Below are 13,914 nucleotides of genomic sequence, written 5' to 3' on the forward strand. Positions count from 1 at the left end.
CTGAGAGGCAAATTTGTAAGTCTGTCTTTCCCCTTTTTATCGAAAATCTTGTTTAGCTAGCTAACTGGCGGTTGGTTTCGTTGGTTTTTGAGGTAGGTGTTTTGTGGTTTGTGGGTGACTAGCAGCAGTATTGCAGTCTCTTGAGATCACTTGTCAGTGTATGTTGTTAGATGCGGGTACTGTTTGAGTAACTTGTTGAAGTTGGTTTTCCGTTCCCGTAGAGTTTCATAGCGTTTAGTATATAGGATGTGGGTCGGTTGATATGGCTCTTAGGCTACTTGGGAACCATCTGTGAAAATTAAGGTTGTTGTCTTCGGTGGTGTTCTTAAGCTCGTTGTAGATGTTATTACTGTGGATTTCTATTTTTCCCCAGATCTATTCGGCTTGACTGTGGAGTCTGATGTTCAAAGGTAGGGTTTTGGTTGTTAAGTGGATCTGCTCAGTGTTGAGTGTACAGGGATAATGTTGATCCGTCGCGAATCTAAGGGCCTTGTTTTGGATGACCTGTAGCTGTTTTAACTGATTTTTGCTTAGTGTGTGAGTCGGTACTGGGGGGTATTCTAGGATTGGGAGGACTAGTGCCTTGACAAGATGAGCTTTGATTTTTATAGGCATATTTTTAAATCGGTACAGGCGCCTTAGGGCCCATGTCTTTTTTTTTTTTTTTTTTAAGGAAGTTAGGGGAAAAAAGCGAGTAGAGGGGAAGGGATAGTAAGAAAGAGGAAGGAAGGGGGAGTAGATAGCTGGTGGGCTGACCACCGTGCTTTTGTTGTATAGTGTGTTATTGAGTTAAGCTAGCTAGCTAGCTATTTGAGAGATTGGTTAGGTTAATTTGGTTTAGGTGGTATTTAGGTGGTTTAATCGTGTTGGAAGATTGAGTAGTTTGGGTAGAAATCAGTGCGTCACTTATCGGTTTTTGTTTAGGTTAGGTATATACGGGTATAGTTTGGGTAACTAGTTTAGGGTTGTAGACGGCTTAGCGCTTTTAAATCTTAACACATACCCACTTACATACATAAATACACACACACACACACACACACACACAAACCCACGTACACATATACATACATACATATACTTGATGTTATAGTTTGGTTTATTTTTAGTCCTAATATATGGGTTGTGGGTCCCTTGTTATTGCGGATAAACTGCTGGGGAACCATCTGTGAAAGTTTAAATTGTTCTCTTCGATGTTATTTCTCAAGAGATTGTATATATTGCTGCTGTAGGTTTCGATTTTCTCCCAAATTTTCTTAGCTTGTTTATGGAGTCTAATGTTTAGGGGTAATGTTTTGGTAGTTTCATGTATTTGCTCGGTATTAAGAGTATAGGGATAGTATTGGTTTGTGGCGAATCTGAGGGCCTTGTTTTGGACTACCTGTAACTGTATGAGTTGGTTTTTGCTAAGTGTGTGAGTAGGTATGGGGAGATATTCTAGTATTGGCAGTACTAATGCTTTCACGAGGTGTACTTTAATGTGGGTTGGCATGTCTTTAAATCGATATAAACGACTAAGGGCTCCCACTGCCTTTTGTTTTCTGTCTTTTATACTGGGAAGGTACCCTCTTGAGTTGAATTTGAAGCCTAACATTTGACCTTCTTCCTTAAATTCTGTGATTCTTCGTTGATGGTGAGGGGTTCTTTTTTTGTATTTCCTAGTTGTATTACGGTAAATGTATTAATATTGGTCCGGATTTTCCATTGGGCTTCATGTGTATTGATTTTTTCTGCCTCGTTCTTTGTTCTATTATTCATGATGATTCTGGATGGGCCTGGATAGTATATATGTGATTTGTGTGATATCGTCGGCAAAGCTGATGTTGATGCCGTGTGTTGATAGAGGGGTATCGTTTGTGTAAATAGTAAATAAGGTTGGAGATAATACACTTCCTTGGGGAACTTCGCAATTTGGGTTGAAGGTAGGGCCTAAATGGTTGTTTATTTTAATTTTCGCTTTCCTATCAACGAGGAAGTCGCAAAGTAGTTTTTCTGTTATCATTGGGAGATTCAGTCCTAGTATTTTATATTTTAGCCCAAGATGCCATACTTTGTCAAAGGCTTTAGAAATGTCTCTAAGGACTACTTGGCATTGGCCTTTGTTTGCTTTGTAGATAGATATGTGTTCGGTGGCGATGGCAATGGCTTGTGTTGTACCTCTATTAAATCTAAAACCATATTGATGTTCATGGTAGAGGTTAGTGTGTTCTAAGTGGGATCGAAGTCGTTTGTTAATTATGTTCTCAAGAATTTTACCGGGAACTTCTAATAGTGATATACGCATAATAATAATAATAATGACGTATAGAATAGGGGGGGAAAGGAAGGAAGGTAAAGAATGATTTTGTATAATGTGATGAGTGTTATGCAACCAGGACGACGACACATGGTGGCAGGAACTAGGCCTTAGTTTAAACTATACGCATATATAATAATAATAATGACGTATAGAAAAGGGGGGAAAGGAAGGAAGGTAAAGAATGATTGTGTATATGTGATGAGTGTTATGCAACCAGGACGACGACACATGGTGGCAGGAACTAGGCCTTAGTTTAAACTATGCGCGCTGGCTGAAATCCTTGTATGTGATTGCAACCAGATCGCAGCCCGGCTTCTGCCTCCTTCCCATTCGCGGGTGGGATGGGGCCGGATCGGGAAGGCGGGTATTTAAAGGAAGGTCGCGGGCGGGTAGTTGCTCCCTTCAACATAAAGATCAATGCTCTTCACTCTTCCAAGGAAGCCATTATTGTGTCTACATCCTCTGATTTTGATTCTGATGAACTGCTTTCAGATAAACTGAAGACGCCTCTAGAGCAGTACGGTTTTTCAACAGTTCTTCCCCCTGAAGTCAAGGCCAACAGAAGCATCATCTGCTCCAAAATCGATGACATCATCTACTGCCATTCTGAAGACGAAATAGCCACGGAAATCATGAGAAACAACACCTGGGCAAAGGTCATAAATGTTTCCAAATTTGGCAAGTCCAACCTCCTGAAAATACAATTTCTAGACATAAAAATGGCTCAGAAGGCTCTGGAGGGCATCAAACTATTTCACCTGTGCATTAGCAAACAACAAATTGAGGCAGAAAAGTTCGTTAACATCTCCACCTGTTTTAAATGTTATGCTTTGGAATCCCACAGCACCAAGAACTGCCCCAAACCTAAAGACTTCAAAATATGCTCAGAATGCTCATCCACAGACCATACTTGGAAAAACTGCTCTTCTCTAACCAAAAAATGCATAAATTGTGGAGATCATCACCGCACTTTGGCCATGAAATGTCAGAAGAGGAAGGAAATAGTTAAAAACAAATTGATCACCCCCCAGAACTCTACAACCCGCCTGGGCGTCACCTATGCTCAAGCTACGCAACTACCTACTCCTAACACACCCCAGAACCAAAATTGCAGTTTCTCTACTATTCTACATCAGAACACCAAAATTTCTGAATACATGGTGCTCATTATCAATGCTCATCTGAATGAACTTGCCAATCCAGGCAGCTTTAATTCAACCTTTGAAGAAAGCTGCAAACTCAACAACCTCCCCATCATACATTTGCCCTCTAACCCTCCCTCAGATAAAATCTTGCAAGCACTCCTACCAACAATAACTAATAACCACCTTACTCTCCCTTCTGCAAACCCTCCTGGCAGTAACCCACCTTCACCTCCCCCTCAACAACAAGCACCACTCATAGAATCAGAAACCATCTCTACAGCAAACAAAGAACACACTAAAGTCACCACATCCACTCTACACCCAGCAGAACCCCCATCACTCCACACAACAGAATTCCTTACCTCAAACACCAACAACTTCGACGGTGCTACCGCTTTAGACATCCAGTAAAACGACTCATCGGATGAAGATCTTGACTTCCTAGAAAGAGAAAAGAAACAGACAAACAGAGGTGATACTACTGCCATCTATATGGAAACCCAACAAAATATACAACATCAGAGAAATAACTAGAGCTTGCAAAGAGAACAAAGCCATGGTTAAAAAGCAACATAAAACACTTCAACAAGATGCAGCACTAGATGAGATCAGAGCCATCTCTGAAAAATACAACAACATCCAAGACTCCATCAGAATGGCCGATAACGAGGAAGAGAAATTCCTACTGCACAGCCTAGAAAACCGTAACAAATCCACTCTACTCCATAACAATAGATCACAAAGATCCAGAAATGAAAATCCTGCAACATAATGTATTAAACTGGTCAGGCAGAAACCTAGGTCTTATAAACATCTATAGAACCATTGATCCTGACATTATACTATTAAACAGCCATGGTATATCATCACATTCTACACTAAAAATCCCAGGATATACCTCTCACAAAAGAAACTCATATAACCGACCAATGGATGGCTCAGCTATAGCCATAAAGAACAACTTAACTTATAAATTACTAGACCATTTCATTTCAGACATGATTGGCGTAGAAATTTCAACACACACCGGTAAAGTCATAATAGCCACTGTTTATCTTCCACCCAGCCGCCCTTACCTCCCAACCCCCGATTTTATTAACTTATTCAGAAGAAACATCCCTGTCTACCTCATTGGTGATCTTAATGCTAAACACCGCCTCCTGGGCAACAGAAATTCAAATGTCGTAGGAAGACAACTCGCTAGTCTCATCCAAGACACTACAGTAAGACATATTGGCCCCAACTTTCCTACATTCCTCTCACACAACTCCATCTCCACCCCAGACATAGCCCTTTGCAACCTAATAGCTTACCACAACACCCTTTTTTCTCCAGGCCCTCTCACCACTAGTGATCACACCCCCATAATTGCCACTATCTCCACAGCCCCAATAACCGTCCCCATTCCTCCCCGACCTAACTTTGCCATGGCCAATTGGAATAACTTTAAACAAGATTTAATCACAACATTTACTAACTTTCATATCCCCGATGATGGTACACTAGAGGAAATCGATCGATCTCTTGAAAGAAGGTACTCCAACATAAATATTGCAATCAACAATAACATCCCTACAACCACACATAGAACAATCACTACTCCTAAACACAGCAGAGACACACAGATACTCATCAATCAGTACAACGCATTAAGAACTCACTCCCAAAGACATGGTTGGACACGAGATCACTATAGACGGTACAAACTACTCCAAACTCAACTACATACATCCCTCCTAACAGAACACAACACTCATTGGGCAAACACTATTACAAACACTGCCAATCTTTACAACGATCCCTCCACATTTTGGCGTAAAATAAAAACCCTCTCAGGAACTTCAACCCCTGAGCCTCATTACATATTAGATCATCTGGGAAACAGACAACACTCAGCCTCTGAAAAAGAAAGAACACACAGGCGACACTGGGAGTCCATCTTTCAAGAGATCGAAGAAGAACAGAACAACAACAGACACGACAATTTAGTAAAAGAGTTCCTTACCATCAACGCAGATAGATTAACACCGTACCATTCAGCTAACCCCGATAGATTAGACTCAGACACAATATTCACCACTCCTATTGCGACAGATGAAATTACCGCTATTATTAAGAACTTAAAAAGACTTGCCCGGGAGAAAGTGGATATAATAAAACTATACTATCCAATCTCCCCAATATAGCCATTGAAAATTTAAAAAACATATTTAATGCAACCATCTCTGCAGGATATTTCCCCGACAAATTTAAAAGAAGCCATTATAAAACTAATCCCAAAAAAGAACAAGAACCCACATCTCGTAGAGAATTACAGACCCATCTCTCTTTTAGAAGTCCCTGGAAAGGTACTAGAGAGAATAATTAATAGAAGGCTCAGACTACACCTTGAATCTGAGAATCTATACAATAAAAATCAATACGGTTTTCGACTACTAAGGGGCACCACTCAAGCAATTGCAATAGCATCAGAACATATAGCAATAAGTAAATCTAACAAAGGACAATGCCACACCATCCTTAGAGATGTAACAAAAGCCTTTGACAAGGTGTGGCATTTAGGACTTAAATATAAATTACTTAATCTCAACCTCCCAACTATAACTGAAAAAATTCTCTGTGATTTTCTTGACGACAGAAAGGCTAAAATCAAAATAAATAATTACACAGGGGCTAGCTTTGCTCTGGAAAGCGGGGTTCCTCAAGGGAGCGTACTCTCACCAACTCTTTACTCTATTTTCACCAGTGACTCCCCACAAGCAACCCATGGCATCAATATAAGTTACGCTGACGATATTTCCCAAATTATTAACTATCCTGGACCATCTAGAAGGATCATGAACTCAAGAACTCAAAGCGAAGTCGAAAAAATTAACGAATATGAATCTAAATGGAGAATACAAACTAACATAAATAAATTCTCCGTCATCCAACTTGCCAACACCAAAAAAGAACCTTTAATAATTAACGAAGAAATAACAGACTTCAAAGAAGAGGGTAAAATACTTGGGTTTAAACTTAACTCTAGAGGCTATCTTCCCAGTGTACAGGATAGAAAACAAAAAGCTACTGGAGCATTATCCCGCTTACTCAGATTCAAGGACATGCCTATAAAAGTCAAATCCCACCTTGTCAAAGCACTGATCCTCCCCATACTAGATTACCCACCCATTCCCACACACACCTTCAGCTATACCCAACTTAAAAAACTACAAGTCTTACAAAACAAAGCCCTCAGATTTGCAACTAATCAGCAGTACCCTTACACACTTAACACTGAACAAATTCACGCCATAACTAAAACCAAACCGTTAAACATAAGATTACATAACCAAGCGAAAAAATCTGGAGTAAAATCGAGGAAATAAACCCTGAAACATACAACGCATTAACTTACAATATCAACGATGAGAATCGCTCCTTCCACAAATGGTTCCCTAGTAGTCTAAAAACCATATTAAACAACCAAGACCCTATACCAATTTACTAAACTCAACCCAAACGATAAGTGTCGCACTAACGAATACAAAAACCCCACCTATTTTCGACATAACCCAATTACGACATAAACCCAAACAACTCAACCAAACCCTCAAAAGCTAGCTCGCTAGCGCAATTCACACATACAAAACATATGAACACGCACCCACGCACACGCCCACATCCACGCGCACATGCGTACGCGCACGCACGCGCACACAAACATACACAGCCATAACCACTACATATACTTACCAAACTAACACAATATACAAAACAAAGCACTTACCTAACTCAACAAACAAAATTAAAGCAGTTATCTAACAAATACTATAAACAAAACAAAGCATGGTGGCCAGCCCACCAACTGTCTACTCCCTCTTCCTTCCTCTTTCTTACTATCCCTTCCCCTATTCTCTCTTCTTTCCCCACCTTCCTTAAAAAAAAAAAAAAAAAAAAAAAAAAAAAAAAGACCCATCCTGCTCTTCAGTTCTGGCCAAGCTCTCGTAGCGTGAACATCTCTTCCCCAGATCCTGAACAGTGGCTAGAACTCTCCCTAGACTTTTACAGTCTGTTTCTCTCTCTCGTTTACGAGATCCGGTGCTTTTCACCAGTCTTGTGTGCTCTTGTGTTTTTTTTTGTGTTATCAGCTGTTTTTCCGGCTGCCACTTAGAGTCCCTGCCGTAGTACGACGCCGAACCCTGAAGGGATACCGTAGGGTATTTCCATGAAGGGGGGCCTTAGAGGCCTGGTTATAGGAGGCGGCAAGGGTAGGCTTTCTGTTAGGGCTAGGGTTAGGTAAGTCCCTCACGGGGCAGTGTTGGGGTACTCTCACGGCGCCCTTTAGAGGGCGGGGAGTTTAGGCCCCCGGCACTGTAGGGAACCGCCGGATTAGCAGCTGATAATTTATTTATTTTCTTGTTTCTTTCGTTGCTCTTTTAAGGTATATACATTGGTTCATGCTCATATATTCGTGTATATTTTAGGTATACATGTGTGTATGAGTATGTACATGTGTGTATGCTAGGAAGAGGAATGGAATAACATTTAAATAAATAAATACTCCAGTACATATATATATATATCTTACAGATACATATATATATATAAGAGCCTTTTTTTTTTTTTTTTTTTTTTTTTTTTTTACCATGAGTGCGCCGGATCCTGCACTTGATCCTGACCCAAGTGGTGACTCGAGTTCACCTCCAGCACCTACAGGCACCAAGCCTAAGTCCCACTGCAAAAGGCCACGACTAACAGGGCCAGAATATGGTGCTGACGATCTCTTCCTGCATATGGATACTGAAGATGACTCTCCCACTGACTCAGACCTCTCCAGCAAGGACGCCAAGTCAACTCCTCCTGACACCTTAACTTCCAAAACAGATGCTACCCAGGCCCCTGCCACCACGACCACAGATACGATGACTGATGATGACGGCTTCACAGTGGTACAGAGAAAGAAAAATAGTAAAAGACTTACCAACCTTGCTGATGAGCCAGCCACATCCTCCTGCAATACAGACCGCCACTCCACACCCACGAACACACGTTCATCTTCCCAGCACATTCCTCAGCCTCCTAACACTACCAGTACACCCCCTCTTCCCCCCTCCAAGCCTCCTGCGTTCCTAATCACCAACAATGATGCCTTCCCACCCCTTATGACACTGTGATCGCCTTGGAGACAGAGATGCCTCATCTCAAATTTAAATTGGAGGCAACACGGAACCAAAACACGATTCTGGTTCCTCTCGATAAAGACACCTTTTGTGCCTTAGACTCTCTCACCTCTGTGGCAGGCAAACCCATCAGCCTGAAAAAACTTGACCCTAACCTGTCCACCAGAAAAGTTATCCTCCAAAATTACCCGACAAATTTTCCCCTGCAAGCCATAAAAAACAATATCCAAGTGGAGGAAGCCACGAGATGCGAGGTAGGGGGAGCCCCCACCAGGCAGGTGCTAGTCACCCTCAGAGGCCCCATCCCAACAGCACTCGACCTACAGTCATGGGGCACCTACACTATCCGCCCATACACCCCAGAACCTCTCAGGTGCTTCAATTGCCAGCGCTACGGGCACCACCAGTCACGATGCACTCGCCCCCAACATGCGCTGTGTGCAGCGGTCGTCATGCCACAGAGGAGTGCATCACCAAGTTAAAGGCCAAGCAGCCGGTTCAGCCAAAATGCCCCAACTGCCAGCTCCCTCACCATGCCTGGAACAAACTATGCCCAGCTCGCAAAGACCTAGTGCAGAAGGGCATAGTGAGAGAGCACCGTTGGCTCCAGGCAAGGACCACAGTGACACCAGCACCACCAGGGACCTTCACATGGGGACAACAACGCACACCACAGTCCACAATACGGCAACCACCGGCCCCAGAAGAGGTCCCCCTCTACCTCCAAGCAAACAGACACCTCCAGCAGTTCCACCACCTCCATCCAGACCCACTCCCACTGCCACATCACACACCACAGCACAACCGCCTCCACCAACACGTCCGACAGTCAACACCATCTCGACTCAAACAGTGCCAGATGCCGCCACGCAAACTCCACCAGCTCCCATACTACCTCCAGGATATGTCATTCTGAACAGGGACCAACTGGCCTGCTTTGCTCAGCAAATAGCCGACCATATCACCACATGGATGGGAAAGGAGCTAGGCATGCCTATCCCCAGCCCAGAGGGAATTCACTCGTTCGTACACAAATCCCTGGACCGGTTTGCACACAGCCCACAGCCAACACAAACAGAGATGCCACCGCCACCCACAACCCCTCCCACAGCTCCTACTCACACACAACACAGCAAACAGAAGGGAAAAGAGGAACGTCAGAGCCGCTCACGTTCACGCAAACAGTCTCAAGACCGCCTACGAACCCCTCACCAACAGTCACGCAGCCATGCCAACACCACAGACATACAGCAAGACACAGCACACCAGCTGTCACCAGCACCACCACACACGGACACCAACACACACAGGAGGAGATCACGATCCCCCATCCCAACGCACACAGACATGGACGACTAACACACACATTTCCTCACAGACAACACACACACACACAAGCACTCCACATTTTACAGTGGAACGTCTATGGGATTACTCCCAAACGCCTCCTACTAGAAGAGGCAGCCCATAGAGACCATTTAGACGTCCTCCTCCTCCAAGAAACACTCCTAAAACCAAACAGGCAACTCCGATTGCGAGGCTTCACCACCTTCCTCCTCCCCAGCACTCCAGGCGGCCCCAGAGGCTGTGCCATACTCGTTCGGAGCCATATTCCTGCCACAGCTATTGATCCGCCACCAGACTGTGGCGAAGGTGTTGAGGTACAAGGAGTTGACATAACCCTGGCAGATGGTCACCTACAATTATACAATATTTACCGTCACCCTACAGCTGACATTAACCTTGGGGAGGTTGCCACTCTCTCCACCACCAACCAGCTCTTCATTGGTGGCGATCTAAATGCCCATCATCCCAGCTTAGGCTCTAGATCCCCCACGAATGCTGCTGGATGCCATGTCTCTGCACTACTGGAGGAGGTGCCAGAGCTCATACTCCTTAATGACCCAGCCACCCCAACACACGTCCGTGGAGGCAGACTAGACCTCTCTTTTGTGTCTTCCGGCCTAGCCCCCTCACTACCTGGAGGCTCCATCCCACCCTTACGTCAGACCACCATGCTATCCTAACCACCATCAAGGTTGCCCCACTCCCCACGCCTACTGGGCCGCCACCACGATGGAATACTAAGAGGGCAGACTGGCCTAAATTCACTACCACACTGGAAGAGACAGCAGCATTTAACGCTCCAGTTAATCTGGAGGAACATGCCACCACTCCTCACAGATGCCTTCAGTGCAGCAGCAGGCTCCACCATCCCAAAAACCGCTCCCCCAAAGGCTTACCATACCGACCATTGGTTTTACTGTGATAGGGTAAAGGAACTAAACAGACGCCTTAATAGAGCTAAAAAGATCCATCGAGCCAACCCCACAGCTAACAGCCTCGCCTACCTCCAGGCTGTCATCAGGCATTCTACAGGGGAAAAATCCGACATTAAGGAGCGAAAGTGGCTGGAGTGGTGTCAGTCCCTTGGGGCTCAATCACGACTGGGGAGTATTTGGAAAAAATTAAGAGCCATTTCCAATCCTCAGCCACCTCGTCCCCCGTCTCACCCCGACCCACAGGGAGAGGCTGAAAGGCTGGCAGCAACATTCGCCCAGAGGACCTCACCCACACAGCTTCCCGAAGACACCAGAAGCAAACAAGAAGCCCTACACCAAACCAGGACGGATCTGATCAACATCTGCAAGGCCACCCCATCTGACTCTGATCATATATTCACTAAACACGAGCTTGATCAAGCCTTGAAAACAAGCACCGACACTGCCCCGGGCCCAGATGGTATCACCTATTCCATGCTCAACCATGCTGGGCCCACAGCAAGATCCGCCTTTCTTGATCTACTAAACCACTCCTGGTCCATGGGGAAACTCCCTGAGCAATGGAAGACTGCCACCATTCACCCCATCCCCAAACCGCCTGTTCCCAGATCCTTTAGACCTATCTCCCTTCTCAGTTGCTTGAGTAAAACTGCCGAGAGGATGGTGCTCAGGCGCCTCAGCTGGATTCTGCCCTCACCCCACAGCCACATCTTTGCTTACACCAGAGGTAGGGGGACGGCTGAGTGCCTGAGCTCCTTCCTCTCGGAGTTACGTGGAGGAAAAGGCCTGGCCATTTTCATTGACTTAGAAAAGGCTTTCGAGCTGGCATGCCCGGAGGCCATCCTGGCAACCCTGGCAAGCAGGGGAGTCAAGGGACGCCTCCTGTGCTGGCTCGAGAATTTCTTTCAGGGCCGACGGGCAGCGGTACAATTTCAGGGACACACCTCATCAGAGCACTGTCACATAAACGGAACCCCGCAGGGCAGCATTCTCAGCCCCACGCTTTTCAACGCCCTCATCAACTGCCTCCTACAGGTGGACCTAGGCCCTGGAGCCCGCCTCCTCTGTTATGCTGATGATATAACACTGGTTGTCCATGGAGGCCCATACCATGCAAAAGCCCAAAGGGCTCTAACAAAACTCCACCTCAAGTGTACTGAGCTGGGACTCAAAATCAACCCGACTAAGACCAAGGCTCTTCCCTTCCTCATAAACCCCCCTAAAGATACTCTTCACCTCGGCCACACAGCCATTGACTATGTTACCACCCACAAGTACTTGGGAGTCATCTTCGACTCCAAACTTTCATTCCGGTCGGAGGTTAACCACCTCCGAGAACGAACTAAACTCCGCCTTAATGCCCTGCGATCCTTGGCAGGAAAGGGAAAGGGAGCCTCGTACAGAGTCCTCCGTTTATTTTACATCCAAGCCATACGAGCAATAGTGGACTATGCGGCGCCAGTACTTCCATCCCTCAATGAACCTCAATTAGCCAAACTGGAAGTTATCCAGAACAATGCCATGCGTATCATGACTGGTTCACCCATGTGGACTAGACTGTGCAATCTCCGCATAGAATGCGATCTTGAATCCCTACACCTTCGCATACAAGCAAGGGTGGCGGGCCTGGCAGCCAAACTAATTCACAATGCTTCCTCCCTCCCCCTCCTGCCACGGCTTACAGCGGCAGCCAGCCTTCATCCAGACCTCCTAACAGACAGCTGGGTTCATAATATAGCTCAAGCAATCCACACCTATGAGCTAGATGACTTCATGTCACAGGCCCACGACACGACTGTCATCAATTACAGCCCGCAGCCTCCATGGAGTCCGCCTCTACTCAAGCTCATTCTCAGACATACACTACCCAAAAGTCAAACACCAACCTCATTGTTGCGCCAAGAGGGCCTCCAACAAATTGCTGCCCTCACAGCCCCAGAGTCCATCACCTACTACACTGACGGTTCGGTTGCATCAATCAAAGCCGGAGCAGCCTTCGTGTGCGGGAGCCGATCAGTCGGCTTTCGAGTCACAGACGGTGCCTCCACCCTTCAGGCTGAACTGGCAGCTATCTCAGCTGCCCTCTATGACGCACTGGAACACAGTCCAACAGCTCCCACTATCATCCATACAGACTCGGCTTCGGCCATTCACACCCTTCGCCAAAACGATCATAAAGACAACATTCACCTATTAAACAACATTCTCTCCACCACCCAAGCTATCCGCAATGCTGGGGGATCTGTTACCATCAATTGGATCCCTAGTCATGTAGGCATTGCAGGCAACGAAAAGGCGGACCGCATAGCAAATCAAGCCCTAGAAAACCCCAACATTGACTTTGCAATCTCAACGAGCCTACGCCAAGTCAAGCATGCCATTAAGACCAGGGCAGCCATATTAAATAAAGTAGACCACCGCCTATACGTTGAACTGGGTTCCCCCTCGGCTAGATGGTACTCACTTGCCACTCGCTATAAATCACTGCCCATCACCGCTAGATCCAACCTTACAATGCTTAATCGTATACGCCGCCTTCGTCTGGGCTATAAGTGTTACAGTGAAATGGTTCAAGATGTCAACGCCCCCGAATCTGAATGTGAACACTGCCACGAGGCTCCACTCTACCCCCTCCTGCACTATCTGCTCAGCTGCCCAGCCACATCCCACATCAGGAAACGACCTCTTCCTAATCCAGACACTCCCAGAAATCACGAAGCAGCCAGACCCATCAACTCTCTACGTCATGCTGCAGCATACGTTGTAGCCACGGCCCCACTCTCAGCCCTGACTGAGGCGGTGCGCTCTGCACCTCCTCCCACCTAACGAGCATATCGATGATATGCAAGAGTGTCTGTGTGTGTGTGTGTCCCTGTACGAGTGTGTTGTGAGTGCGTGTGCATATGCATATATATATATACACATGTGTGTATATATGTGCATATATAGTTTTTTTTTATACTCAAGAGACTGCTCCCGCAGTCTTCATCACTTCCTTATCTATGCTTACATCACTGACTGGGCTA

At 45.6% G+C, this 13,914-nt stretch overlaps 1 protein-coding gene across 1 annotated transcript; it reads left to right on the top strand.

Annotated features, from left to right (window-relative positions):
• The first annotated feature begins 10,771 nt into the window (after positions 1-10,771).
• Positions 10,772-13,714, top strand: LOC145389452 (uncharacterized). Its single transcript, XM_080264747.1, has one exon. It carries the CDS (start codon positions 10,772-10,774, stop codon positions 13,712-13,714), a length of 2,943 nt encoding a protein of 980 aa, XP_080120873.1.
• Positions 13,715-13,914: the final 200 nt, after the last annotated feature.

The sequence above is a fragment of the Coenobita brevimanus genome, chromosome 117 (genome assembly GCF_032717465.1).
Source record: "Coenobita brevimanus isolate Jiangsu-jjx chromosome 117, ASM3271746v2, whole genome shotgun sequence".
Taxonomy (NCBI): Eukaryota; Metazoa; Arthropoda; class Malacostraca; order Decapoda; family Coenobitidae; genus Coenobita; species Coenobita brevimanus.

Coding starts and splice junctions, on each gene's coding strand:
- LOC145389452 (XM_080264747.1), top strand. CDS start 10,772: ATGCCACCACTCCTCACAGATGCCTTCAGTGCAGCAGCAGGCTCCACC.